The sequence below is a fragment of the Lates calcarifer genome, linkage group LG13 (genome assembly GCF_001640805.2).
Source record: "Lates calcarifer isolate ASB-BC8 linkage group LG13, TLL_Latcal_v3, whole genome shotgun sequence".
NCBI lineage: Eukaryota > Metazoa > Chordata > Actinopteri > Centropomidae > Lates > Lates calcarifer.
Genome location: NC_066845.1, coordinates 18,678,380 through 18,693,295, shown reverse-complemented (window position 1 = coordinate 18,693,295; position 14,916 = coordinate 18,678,380). Strand labels below are relative to the sequence as shown.

The 14,916-nt window shown below is 37.9% G+C and overlaps 1 protein-coding gene across 9 annotated transcripts in view; it reads right to left on the bottom strand.

Moving 5' to 3' along the window:
- Positions 1-968: 968 nt before the first annotated feature.
- arvcfb (ARVCF delta catenin family member b) overlaps positions 969-14,916 on the bottom strand; it is a 204,219-nt gene continuing 190,271 nt past the window's right edge. For 5 of the 9 annotated variants that reach the window (XM_018668861.2, XM_018668860.1, XM_051075304.1 and 2 more), the window contains 6 exons: positions 14,479-14,590; positions 13,912-13,999; positions 12,440-12,493; positions 10,336-10,427; positions 8,063-8,175; positions 969-4,024 (listed from right to left, as the gene is read on the bottom strand). In XM_018668861.2, coding sequence (XP_018524377.1) covers positions 8,074-8,175; positions 10,336-10,427; positions 12,440-12,493; positions 13,912-13,999; positions 14,479-14,590 — 448 coding nt within the window. In that variant the 3' untranslated portion in view covers positions 969-4,024; positions 8,063-8,073. The other 4 variants (XM_051075303.1, XM_051075307.1, XM_051075306.1 and 1 more) reach the window with 4 other exon arrangements.

Here is a 14,916-nt window from a genome sequence, read left to right as displayed (position 1 = left end):
TTCGTATGTCACTGCCTTGCACATAAGGATTTTAGAATTGTCAACTGTTGGCTCATATTCATGGTCTAAAATTTCCAGCGGTAAAAACTGGAACAACATTTTATGTGGCAGATCTTGTACTTCCTCCTTCCATGAACAGACATTGAATAGAACAGAAATCAGACAAAATAAGACTGCTAAGGATTTGGACACCGTGAAAGTACAGATTCTTGTGAAGCTCAGTTATGCAGGTATAGGGGGAATTCAATAGTTTGTTCAAGGATAATTTAGTAAGAACCATATTTTCCAAAAGTTTCCAAAGTTTAAACCCTGGCCATCAGGTTTACAGTTATTCTACACTGTTAGGGCACGAGCGCATTCCATCACAATATATGCTATTTAATATTGTATAACAAAGCATGCAATTAATAATTTTTTGAACAGGGCAATGTGTATTGTTTGGTCCAAATGTTGAATATCAGGATGGAAAAGCCTCTGAAGACACAGACCACAGAAAGGTTGTGCATTGTTTATTATATTCAACGCTCCAATACTCTAAAGAGCTTGTTCAGCCAAATTATAGAAAACTGTACTCTCTCACACTTAGTCTCACTTACCCGTAGTGGCATGTAGCCACCATTTCGGTTTATTTTGTATAGGTTTTCTCCCATTTCTGCCTCAAACCAATACAGTGACGTTGAATTGAAATACATCTGTGGTGGTCACAGCATTGAAATATGAAAAAATCCAAAAATTCAATAGCACCATTTTTTTCAGTATAACTACTTTTTCCTTGGTAAAAAGTAGTTAGAATATATAACTGTGAGCACCACAAATGAAATTCCATTTTTGTAATTTAGGTGAACTAATCCTTTCTGGGGTTGGTTGTAATGACCACTGTAGTCCCTAGTTGCTATTATGACTGAGGAACCGTGAGTCTTACTGGAAATTAATAACATATTATAAAATAAGACACAGGGATGGGCAAGTTTCTTTCCAGGCATGATTTATTGAAAACACACCAAATTTATACTCTACAAACCAGTATTTTTCCGTTATGTTTAACAAGCGTAATATTTGCCTCTGGGTATTAGTAAAATTAACATAATACATTCTGTCACTGTGGCATCGCTTCTGCTCACTACGAAAGCATTAACAACTTTACTCCTCTAGGAAATCAAAACCTTTTTTTTTCCGAATGAGTCTATCTTTTTAAAAGTTTATAATACAATGTAATACAAGGCAGAAACCCACCAACAGTCTAAACTACTTGGATTTGAGAGGGAAGGTGGGGGTGAAGGTGGTACAGGACAAATGAATGAGTGAGTTGAGTGGAGGAAAAAGGGAGGTTGGGGTTGACACGGGGGGGAATGACAGCTGAGAGGGAGGAATAAAGTTATATAAAACACACTTTATCTACTATGGAAAAGGTTAAGGCACATGATAGGTACAAACACATCTGCTACTGAGTAGTACAGTTACTTTATTTTGACGGTCTTGAATCAGTTATATCTACACAGGTAGGTTCGTTTGATTCGATGTGTGTCCGTGTCCTGCATTTATTTTACAGCACAGTTGTTTGGGCTCTTAATTTTGTACATGTACAACGCATTGCACATCCACAAAAATCAAAAACCCCTTCTATGAATGCATGCAAATACACCTCTGGATCCTTTGGTTCTGGTACTGCATAGTGCAGTCAGGAATAGACAGTCATATGGGTCTTCTTTGTGAGGGTTCAGTATTGTCCAATGAAAGCACACACTTCTGAGGACACACAAAAGGGATGCTGGGTATTATTATAACTTTTTTAACCTCTGAAATTAAAATTTATACAATAAGTTTTTTTGTAGTTTATTGATTTTTACCACAACGTACATTTTTGTAAACACTGTGTAAAATATGCAAGCTTTATAAAGTCACATACGCCACAAAGAAAAGTCAGACTTCAATGCAGGCACATGCCATTCGCCTTGATGACGCATGAGTGACACCAACTTGGATTGGACTCTCTTTCTGTCTCCTGTTCAAGCTCAATCAGGAGACAGGAAGCTGGAAAAGAGACTGTACACATTACCGCTGCATTTTTGAGTGCAGTCTCGCCAAGCAAGAGAAAAATGGCAATAAGATTCTGTATCTCTCTGGTTTTCTACATCTCAACTGTCCACCCTATAACGTTGTAAAAATATATACTATATGACCAAACTTGATGTTTTAATTTATACAGTGTGATGCACCTCTTTTACTTTGCCTTGAATATCCACATCCACTTGTCCACCTGTTCTTTCTTCCTGCACACAAATTAATTAGTTAATATCCAAATGACACCACAAAGAAAAAAAAAAACTGGCACTTGGAAATAATAAAATATAAATGTCTGTACAGACCTTCATGCTCACAACTGAATATTTCTCTTTAAGATGCATTGGTGAGGGGGGGGTTAGGTTCAGTGGGAACTTGGTCAGAATGCACTGGGAGAAAAAAATGAGGGGACTTTTATTAACACTGCCATTTCTTGTCATTATCTCTGCCTCAACCCTTGGCCCCTCTGTAGTGTCTGTTTCAAAGATGCAAGGGCTGCCAGACAACATGTATTCATCACCTTAAGAAAGAACACTGCAGATAAACTTTTTTCTGTAACCTTTTTTTTGACAAATACAAAATATAAATAGGTGATCGTCGGCGTAGCTCGACAATATCTGACATACATTTAAGTTACTTGGTTATTTCTTGCTTACAAACATGGTGAGCCTCTATCAAATGAGATGTGCTTTCCAAACAATGTGATATTAATATACAACTAAGAAGTCATTTTTTGTTTGTTTTTTCCTTAGTTTTTTTTCCTTTTTTTTTTCTTTTGACCCTAATATACATTTATATAAAACTCAACAAAAATAAAAAATGTTTTTAGATCTATCCTTTCAACAAGAGAACAATCTTCTGCCTCTCTTTTCAAAAACACAAATCATTTATAAACAAAATGCCTTATATCCTCTTTAATACACATCATTGACAAAGAGCAACCAACCAGTGAACTCAAGGAACCGCCTTGCTACACAACCAGAGTGGTTACATGTGTAACCACAGCTCTGTGATTGACGGTCAACATGCCATTTGGCTCACACATGTTGACCATGATGAAACAGAAGGCCTTTCCACTTTTTCCATTCCTTCTACAATGCAGTATTAACAAAACTGTTTTTCCGTCTGATGTACACACTGTCACTTTCCTTTCTCCAGATAACAACTTGCAGACTCCTCATTTTATAAAATGGACATCAATCACCTGTTAATCACTTTTGATTTCAAAGCATCTCAGTGCATTTTTTTTTTTTTTGAAAAAACACAGTGAACCAAATGGACTGTAAATCTATGAGAGCAGGCTGCTTGGAGTACATGATTATCCACTATGCTACAGCTCTTCTCAGGCTCGGTTTCTCTCCTTTTACTTTTCCTTTCTCATGTCCATTCCACTCTTCTGAAAAGAAACATTCAGTGACCTTCAAACACACCAGTCCAAACCTGTTCACATCAAAATACCAAAGCTTGACAACAAACTGAAAGTAACATTCTCTAATCTTCTTTCAGATGTGCAAACCAAAATTAAAAACATAAATTTTCCATTTCTATTTCTTCTCCCACAGGTTTCCCTCCAACACACATTCCTTTTCCATTCACTTCCTTCACTTCACTTCGTCGACCTGCCACGTGTCCATTCCTTCAACATCACCGGCCTCTGTCCATTTCTTGTCACCGGTAGAACTCAACAAGAGTAAACGCTGTAGAATTCACATGATGTCCAGTGGGAATGTAGATATGTGAAAGTAGTAGGAGTAGTCATTTTTTATTCTTTTTTAACTTTTTTTCTGAAAAGCATGAGATTGCTGGCTGCTGCTGGGTAGTTGCTGTTGTGATCATAAATTTTTTTTTAAATCCTCTTTTCTGTACATAGTTCAAACTCCAAAGATAAGCTCCATGTGAAATGGCAGTGGTGATATGAAAGATCTTCCTCTAGCTGGGATGTTGCACTGTTGTTTTTTTAAGCCTGAGTCACATGGAAAAGAGAGAAACATGTTAGAAGAACAATCACTTGAGTCTGACATAACAATAAATGAAGAGTTTCAGTCCAAAATGCTACATATGGCATTCTTCATGACAAATGATAACTTAAATACTGTGTAATGAGTTAAAGGGTAAGGCTTGCAACATTCTTTGTTGTGTATAAATCACCTGAAAAGACCAATGTCAAAAATGTGTCTCTGTCTCTAAACAGGGGGAAAACAATTATTATTAAGTCCCTCATACAGAGACCAACCCTCAGAGAATTAGCACCCAATACTGCGCTTCCCTTTCAGTCTTTGCTTTGGTTTTCTGGCCCCCAGGTTTACTGTTTTGGCTCCCTGTCACTCAACCTGGTTTCCAGCCAGTCACAGTAGACAGGTGTTTTCAGCAAGGGAAAAAAAAAACAACTGATGTATGCATTGTATGCTTATTGGAGTGGAGCATTTAGCAGCTAAAGAACCAGATATTTTAAGTCATAGTTAATTTTGGCCTTAAATTTGCCAGTTGGCCAAAAACAGCTTCAAATGAGTGTTACTCTGTGTCTGCTGAATGTTTGCTATCAAGTTTGTCACATCAACCAAGTTGTTTGTCATATTATCTGAGGTGATAATATGTTAGTGTCGCTTTTACAGCCTGTTGTGCTGCCCCCGTGTGGCCAAAAAATAAATTAATACAGCTTTAAAAATATCAGCCACAGAAGTACAGTTACTTCCCATCAGTGGCTGAAATATTGCACTACTATTTTTTTTTGTTCATTTGTTGAAATCTATTTTCAGCTGCACATTAACACACAACTGGCATGCTTGTAAGTGGAGCTTTATGGCATAGAGAAATAAGCTATATCAGGCTTTGGCTGCACAGACAATACTTGTTACTGTCATGAAAATTGTTGATTTGAGTCTTTTCATGGGATTTGTTGACAATAAGAAAAAATAAGAGTACTGCAGCCTTATTCCTTGAAGTTTCATACAAACATTTAGTTTTTCAGTTGGAACCACATGTTTGGAATGAAACTCTCCCATTCAATTCCTCTTATGCATGACAGCTAGACAATCACTTGGCATTATCAAAGTACTTGACAAATCTCATCAGTGCTTCAATCATGACAGTCCAGATGGCAAATGGAGGCAAGAGACAGCAAAACAGATGCTTAATGTGCTGGATGAAATCCTGCATATGCTAAGTGAAGTGAAAATGACTTACCTGATGGTTCATTCTTTCTATTACCTGTAGCTGGTTTTTACTTAAGTGGCAAAATTACAACGACTACCAAAAATAATCCTGTCTCTCAAAAGTCACCCTCTGATGTATTTCCTATGATAATGCAATGAATGGAGATGAAAGAACTGAACAGATGGCCAGTGACAAAGATGACTGAGATAGAAAGATGACAATGAGGAAGCCAGTGAGGTCTGACGGGAGGCCTCTGGCACAGGAGTGCAGTGAGGAGGAGGCAGGAAGACAGAGAGATGCTGCTGATACGACAAAGACAACTACTGAAGCTCACCCAGATCATCTGGCAGCCTTGCAAAAGTCATTTAGTGGGACATTAAATAGTGAGTCACTTTGGGAATTCAGTCAGGCACTATAGGCCAAACAGTCACTAATGCACTGTAAATAACATATGTACAGGTTTGAGGACATTACTAATTTAGATGTCTTCCCTTGTGAGTTGTGTAACAAACTGTTTCTACCATTTCTTTACAGCAACGTAAATGGACATGTAGAAATGGGGTGAACTAAGAAATTCACCTGCTCTTGGACGCAGAAGGATGTTCTAACAAAATTAAACAGTTTCAGCAGAAGGTTTTCATTAGATTTCAGTGTTTTTGATTGTAGCTCTATTCACTGGACCTAATAAAAGCTTTCTGCTGAAATACACTTGATCCACTCTACTAAAAAAGACGTTTCAGGAAATCTCTCAACTCCACAGAGAGGCTGAATTTCTTTCTTTGTGGACTTAACTGGAAACGTGGAAATTGAAGTTACATAAGCAGCCACTTAGTAATCATTTATACCATGAATTTGAATATAAATTATTCAAATCAACTACTTCAGACCTCTAAATGTATGTAAACTGAATTAATGTTAGCTCGCCCTCAAATGAATTCACATTACATCTGTGCCCTCCGCATATTATGTGTGAGTCTATAATGTGTGACTTTGTGTGTATGGGCATTAAATGTGTTGGCTTCCATCATAAGTTATCAACTTACATGAGTTATGTATCTGAAATCATCTTGCTTTGAACCTAGAAATGGTGTGTACAACAACAAAGACAGAGAAGAGATTGTGTGTGTGTGTGTGTGTGTGTGCATATCTTTTTCTTTCCCCCTACTGCTTTTCATTTAGGGATGACTGAGTCTCTGGAGGATTCATCTGGAGTGCAGAAGAATGATTCCCCTTCATCATTTGCCACCAATTTCAGCAAAGGCTGTCAGGGGAAGCAGTGAGTGAAGCTAGGCGTACATTTCAATCAGACAGGTGGTGCTGAATTGTAAACACAAACCAAAGCCTGTCTATTTTCTATGTGTATTACAGATGGGAGAAGTCATGTAACATGTAACAGTGACGTGTTGAAAATTTGGATGTTGCACTGGCAAAGGCAACATTAGAATATAAACTGACAGCTCACTGAGCCTCACCTCTTTAGTGACTGTTACTACACCTCCAAAGCTTCCCATTCTGTGAAGGCATATATATAATCAATTTTACAATAGCAGGGGTACATATTTTTGAAACAGTAAGTCTTTAATTTTAGACAGTAGTAGAAAAGAGCAGGCGTCTCATTTCTAAGCAACAAAATTGACAGTTACTGTCAAGTACTGGCTGAAATTTTTCTATGAGATTTTATCCTCTGTAGCTAACTAGCTTATTAAGCTAAGTGAGTTGTTTAAAAATTAGCTAGCTTAATGAGTTGTTTAAAAATTCTGCCTCTGCTGGAATTTTTATAATGTTTGCTCAGCTGACTTGTTTTAAAATAAGAATCATGTCAAGGGCCTCACCAACTGATGACCCATGCAGAAGAATGCAAATACAGAGACAGCTTGTTCTTGTATCTCTGTGTAGAGCTACTTAGTTATAGTGTTGTAAGTATGATAAGAAAAAGATTGTTTCATTCTTATATAATCTTAATTAGCTGCTTAGCTCACACACTAACAAATGTTTGGTACAAGCTTTTGGGATGAGGACTAATGAACGTGTTTTGGATGATGGGTTTGGCCAGGGTTTCTGAAATACAACAAAAAGCAGGACAGAGCTGCAAATGTTAGCCTAAATTCTGATAGCATCCAGAACTAGCTTCCACACAGTGAGAAAATTATGGATGTGCCAGTCGTAACTTCTTAATGAGCTTTGTTAATTGTATTTCTTGCATATTTACTCTTGTGGTTTTTGGTTTTTGGAAAAGCTGACACACTAAACTCTTTTAAATGCAAGGTGCTGTTACTCCCTTTAACATGTAGAGAAATGTAAAGCATGACAAGCCTGCTATGCCTCATTACAGTTGCTACGCTACAATCACTGTTTGAGGAAGGCATTTAGTAGATGGTCAATTAAACTATAACAAATGAGGCATACTTTTAATTAAAATCCACTCTGGCATTCTCGTACAGCGAGACAGGTTGTGATTATTTCAGATGTTTTCTCTTTTGTGATCAATCCTGTAAAACCATCATTCCCTCTGTCTGCACATGCAAGTGTGTGCAACATAAGTGTCTGTGTAAATGAGAATTGTGAATTTAAATACAGTGCAAAGATGAAATTCTACATAAAATCAAACATTTTTAAATCATAAAATGAATTCTCAGTTGAACTACAAGTGAAGTGGTGTCAATTTCCATGGAAAGGTGACTTCACAAGCTGACTGCTCTGGGTGCAGGGTGAAAGCAGGTCTACAGTATGAGGATGAAAGGAGAACAGGCGGAAATGATGAACAAACAGGGAATGAGTAGGATGCTAGAATCCAACTCAGAAGGTGAAGGTTGTTATTTTTTGTTGTGCTTTTATTTTTCAGACCTACCATGCATGCATTTAGACCCAGGAGTCAACAGGCTGGGGCTTAACATCACAAGCGTCCACCAGACTGACCGCAGGCCTGTTACTCCTGATATAGTGTTTCCTATTTGTGTCATTCTGTGGCCACAGGAGGATGGGTTAAAAAACAAAAAAAAAAAAAACACAGCAAAACAAAAAGAGGTCAATACATTTCAGAAATACACTCACACGCACACACACACACATGCATCCAGGATCAGAGAAGCCAGTGTTAGTTCCCTGCCTTAAGGAAAGCTTGGAAAGAAGTCAGAGTGATTACAAAACAGCATACCAAAACATGCAAATGAAAGAGGGAGCAGTCAGTTGCCAAGTTGCATTCAAAGCGGGCAGAACACCTCTGGGAAGTACAGACGGCAGACTTAGAAGACAGCTTTGGAGTAACGCTAGAAGGCCTGTACACTCAGAAGACAAACACATGCTATGCTGTGATTGCTCCTGTCTGTGGCTTCAGAGCTGGTAAAAGTATCTGCCCTTCCAAGATGTGACAGTAATAATATATAAGCTCTGGCTGATTTAGTGGTTAAAAATGTTGAAGACTAAAATAAGAAGTAAAATTGATTATTGGAGCCTCAGGTCAGTGTTGAGTACTGAAGCTGCTATATTGTGCTACTATACTTTGCTGCTACTGTACATTAGCTGCTTTATTTTTATCTTTAAACTGTCTTTAAGCTTTGTAAAGTAAAAATGTCTTGAATAGCTACACAACATCACATGACACAATATAACTAATAAATGTATTATGTATAAATAATGTATAATGTTATTATTAATGAATGGAGGAAGCTCTTTTAAAATACAGCTGCAATAATTTTGAAAGAGTACACTTTGGTCTTCACTCTGAATTTGAGACAACCTTTGATGCCCATTCTATATTTTGCTCAACTCAAACAGCTATACAAAACAAAAGTCACTTTAGAAAAGGTAATCAAAAATCATCAATGAAAATAAAAACTGCAAAGAGAAACTTAACACCAGATCTTGATTATGTAGACCTCCAGTGGATCTTGGTGTTTAGCTCCTTTCATTCTTTTCATAATCAAATCATTGCTGTAGCATCTTAAATATAAATGCAATTTTAAAAAGAGAAGATTTAAAATAAATTTTGGTTTACAGTGATAGCAAACTTTAACATTTTACTTAATGGTATCTATAGCCAACAATATATGTATATACAGTCTCTCTCGGATTTTATTCCACACTAATGTTCCTTTTTCAATTAAATTAACATAGGGACTTTGCTGCTCTATCCTTACTTGGTCTGATATGACCAATAGCATGTGGTAGAGTCTCATGCTGCTGTTTTCATTTTAGCATTTACTTTGTCACCTGCAACCACAGTGGACACTGCTCAGTTACATAGCTCACCTTAAGATACTGAAGTGGACAATTCTTTAGCTTACACTTTTCATCATAAACCATAGCAGATTGTTAATAAAACCTGGCAGCTAACTATTTTGTTGTTGTAATCCTAATAAAAATCACTAAAGATTATTAAAGATGGTTCCCCAACTTCACCTTGGAAAGATTTTGAAGAGTTAGTTTTAACCTGCATTGAGTAGCAGATGCTGTATGTGAACATACACCTAAAGAGACATAATGCCAAACTAACTTTAATTAGACTCTTAATTGTAGTCATTTCACAATCCCACAAGAATCCCATCACAGTCCCATTCATCTAGCACTAAAGTAGATCAAATACAAACTACAAAAAGTACATGAGTCATCCAATACATGTCAGACATCCTCTGAGGCTATTATCCTTTGACTCCTCATTGAGGCTGGATTGCCAATCAGCTCGACAATAAACAAACTTTGGCTGCTGTGTGAAACGGCTGTATAATCATCAGACAACCACCTGATAATGCAGCAGTCTGTTCATTGCCAAGGCAAGGGTCGTCTCCATGAGGAGCGCTTGTTGGCGGTTCTTTTAATCAGTCTCAGATTAATTACTTTACAGACGCCAAAAGCTTACTCAATTAACTGGTGGCTCGCAGATCTGAGGATGTCCACAGCGCTGAGCTGTGGCAGGCAACATTAACAGAGAATGACAACTTCCAGCCTATTTAAAGGATCGATAGGATTAAGATCCTCTAATGAGAACCACCACAGAGATCACCAAGAGAGAGGGAAAGAGAGAAACACATAGGGAGAGGACATGTGATAATATTTCAATGAGACATCATTATTTCACCCTCTATGCCCTGATCCCCCAGGAGATCAGAAGAGGTCTGTTTGTACCTTTAATGGCTCCCGTTCTGTCAGGTCCACTGAGCCGTCGCCTGTCTTGTACTTGCAGTCCTTGTCCCTCTGGTCAATGGTGGAGTAACCATCTAATAAGGTCAGAGAACAACATTCAGATAATTCCTCTCTATCTTCGATTAAAAAAAACAAAACAAAAAAAGCTTGCCAGATAAATCTTGGTGTTGTTTTAACCTGTGTTGAATGACACAGTTGAAAAGTAGACTGAAGACACGTCTAAATTCTTAGGTTGTGTCTGTCTAAACTTTCTGGCAGTCATGTTATTTACCACCACAGTACCTCTAAAACAAACTACATGAAACACTTGGAAGTGGTAACTGACCCTGAGCTCTCACCAGGCCACTATTTATCAAGCATTTCAGAGAGGAAAATCTGCCTTAAACAGCAAAAACTTCTCAGTGATGCATACTGTATTTGGTCCTACTTTTTGCATTGCAGCAGTTCAACAATTTTATCAGCCTTCTTAACCTAGAAAGCTACTCCGATCATATCATTTAGCTCTGGTGATGTTGAAGAGCACATGGTGCTTATGAAGAGACATGCACAAGAGGCATCAGACTATGAGTACACACTCCTTTTTTTGACTAACCTTGAGTGAGACGCAAAGGACAAATTTGGAATTATAACAGTAACCATTTGGGTCTATTTCAGCAGTAACAAATCACACTCATTCAGCTCCTCAGATAATGCACAGATTCAATCAGTTCTCCACCACTCAGCCTTTGTGCATTCATACAGAACATGGGGTTATCTATTTGTTCATTCATTTATTCATTAAAAGCACAGATAATGTAGAAGAACAGATATGTTTAAGTTGTTACAGTGTCTTTCTCAACACTGGATGGCATCACACAAATCATTTTGTTCCAATCTGTAGGGTCACATGAGTTAAAGTGAGCTCGAGTGTATTAATATCGCCGCTGTGCAATACTGTACTATACATGCAAGGTGTGGCACAAATATTAGCATTGCAAAACAGTGTGATCGGACAGGGATGTCTAGGATAGGTCACATAGCTAAGTTTAATCTTAATTTAAATGGCACATACATTAACTGCTTAAGCTGCACAAATGGCTTCCAGTGTTTACTTACATTAATAGTTATTCAATTTAAGTAATGATACACAAATATCATAAAGAGATTTTAGTTGTTTTTTTATTTTTTATTTTGGCATCATATTTTTACTAAATAACCTTGATAAATTAGGTAGCACGATTATTTGATTATACACATCAAGCCTACACATAAATACATTGCTATTTTCTGCATTTCAAATTTTATCTCAGTTTAATATTTCGAACTGTCAGAAAACTACAATACCTCATTATAATTTCTATTTTGCAGCTGTAAAACAGCAATGGCACACTCTCTCCTCTGGGTGTTGTTAAAAGTAAAAAAGCCTCATAAATAAGTCTCAAGTCCTACTTTGTGGTCAGGGTGTTTTAGTCCTAGTTTCACTTTCAGCACAAATCCTAGGAGGGATTCATAGATGCTTGATAAATATGGGCCCAGAGGTACACCAACATAATATGCCCCGATGAGAATGACTTTGGGAATGAGGTAGAAAAATAAAAAAGTTACCTCTTCATGGCAAAAACTCTCATTCTATCTATCACCCCTAAGAGTCACAAGAGTCCTGAATTTATTAAGGCAAGAACAGGAGGACTGTCAGAGATGCAGTTCTATAGTTTTAACAACAGCACTTACTCTGAAGCATGGCAGAGGAAATCTTCCCTATGATATATTAAGCGTGTATTTATAATGCACGAGTGGAGAACCACCCACATCCTTTGCTGTTGAGCTTCTAATGAAGGCCCAGCTTTGTACAAACATCTTGTCAAGAGAGGGGTCTTGCATACAGCATCAAAGGGTGTCATGTCTGAAGCTCGGTCCAGAGCCATCATACCGAGATCAGAGTGTTCAGTGGTTTGAATTTTCAGATTAAAAAAAAACATCTTGGCAATGCTTAGAGAACTAGTAAAAGAGATGTCGAATCACAGAAGACACTACGGGACACTGGAGACAGATTAGAGGAGAGCTAGTTCTTCTTTGGCTAAGGACGATCATGCAGTCTGGCTCTTACCTGGACCCAGCTCATCCATAGGTATCATATCACCACTGCCACATTTCCTGGTGCCTGAAAAGCATTCATATGCCATTTGTACATAGGTGGCACACACACAAACTGAGTCATTGAGCCAAAATGCTGCTGCTTTTCAGGGTAATGGTTCTCGGCCAGTGATTGAATAATGCAAACTGAGAGTGGGCAGGCATGAGCACCGCGATTCATGTGCATGTATGGATGCAGAAACAAAAAACGGGGGCACACAGCCAAAAAATCAGGACAGTAACCTGCTGCTATGCTATTGACTCCTCTGTCAAAGAGATGTTTGTAGTTGAGCCAATGTACTGCACAAGTTCCCCTCCCTCCCCCACATATACTGCTGCTGTTATAGAAAACCTCTACCCCTATACTGATTGCCAGTACAGCTATATACACTTACTTAAGGGTGGAGGAATTTTCATCATCCCTGACCTTATTATATCAACTTAAAACCCTAGATGAAAACAAAACATATTCCTTCAAAAAACAAACTTTTTGAGGGTGTTAGGTTTTGGTTCAACAGCAGTAGTATGCTGTTTAATGCTCCATCTCCTATTTAATGTGCTTTGTTTTTGACTCCTATGAATGACATATTCAACATGTAACACACCACAGCTTCACCACACAGGGGATGAGAGTAACAATGTGGCAAGCATGGTGCTTCAATATAGCAATGACAAAAAACATACATGTCCTCAGCAAGTGGACACACACTGAGCCAAATGCTGTTTTCCAGTATTTGTTAGTATTTTGTTTAAACCTGTTTTAAGGACTGTACAGGTGGGATACTCCATGTCAGGACAATTTGGACAAAAAATACAGATACTTTATGTTATGTGTTAATGTCTATTTGGAGGGCTTCCTTGAGGATAAGTCTGGTCACATCCTATATTTATTTGATTGTCAATAAATCCAGAGAAATGGCCAAAACCAACAAGGAATCCTACGAACAAGTAATGTGTGTGTATCCAAAGTCTGATATAATTCCCAAAATGTGCTGTTTAGTTCAGTCTGAGTAGGATTTTATAGATCTACAGTATAGTTAGTTTGAGAAATTACAGAATATTTTCAAAAAATAAAATAGTTCTTTTTTTTTTTTTTTTAAATGTATGTATTCAGTGGGAAAAAAGTCTTGGGACTGAGTAACATAGACTGACCTTGGAAGTCAAAAAGCACTGAGAGACAAAGTAAGACATGTTTGGTTTTGGTATTTTCTTGGGATTTGTTTACAATATCAAAAATCACCAGGTTTATCCTTTCAATTAGTCACTGGGCTACCAAGTTTTAGAGTAATTCTTACACGTTTAATGATAATAATAATAACAATACAAATTAAATGATATCATTTAATTCTCCCTCATATTGATGAGGGTCCCTGAGGTATTTTTAACCTAATCCCACCCATTTGTCCTCTAAACGGGCAAAAACATCACACACACATTTAAACTGACCTTGGTTCTTCTCCATCAAGGGCAGTGTGGTGTCATCATAGCCTGGCTTGCCATTCTTGGTTGCTTTGGGGGTGGCTGTCACTGTAGGCTGAGAGAAGCCATAGAGCAATTAGCATGTTAACATAATATCGTACAGCTCAAACAGGTACAGTAAATGTAGAACAAAGAGAATTAACTTCCTCTTTTGATACTGGTCCTGGGTTAGGATTGAAAAAATTGAGATTTTGGCCATTTTACATACCGACAGACAGAGGCTGACATGTGTAACATTAACTGTCTCTATATATCAACAGAATAGAGACTGCCTGAGTGTGTGTTTAAATGTAATATCTGTACCATCCTGTTCAATGCAAATGCTGCATTTAAACACCCAGTGACGCCACTAATACTTTTTGTTGGTAGGACACTTTGATAGAAATGTGGCTCTTCTCAACTTTCTGTGCTCAAAATGTATAAATTATATATTTTTAACTCATATGACAGTCATAGCACTCCAGATCCGCTGAGTGGATCTTCCATTATGAGTGGGGAAAAACAATGATCTTCCACAAATCTGCAGTTCTGTACCTGGAAGTGGCTCTTGTTCCAGCCGTCCTTGGTCAAAGCATTTCTTAGCTCCTTATAACTCCACACCGTCTGCAGCACATGGGATGCCGCCTTTGTTTCGCGAGCTGATTGGCTGAAAAAATCACAAGAAGGTAGAAATAAATGAAGAAATAACTGGAGAAATTAAAGTCAGAAACTCCATCTGACCCCCCAAAACACTGATAGCTGGGTGTGCGACAGTGACATGCCGCTGCTGTGGCAATCAATCTCTTTATTCAAAGACTTCAAGTCTCCTGAGTGGCTCCAGGGTCTAGTTTTTAATTCATAGCCAGATGAGTGCACATTTCCATTCATTAGCTACCTCTGAGCCACCAGTATTAATTACATGTGGGCGGGGGCTCACTTCAAAGAAAGCTAATCTCAGAGGGGTGAGTGAAAACACAGCTATTTGGTCTGTGA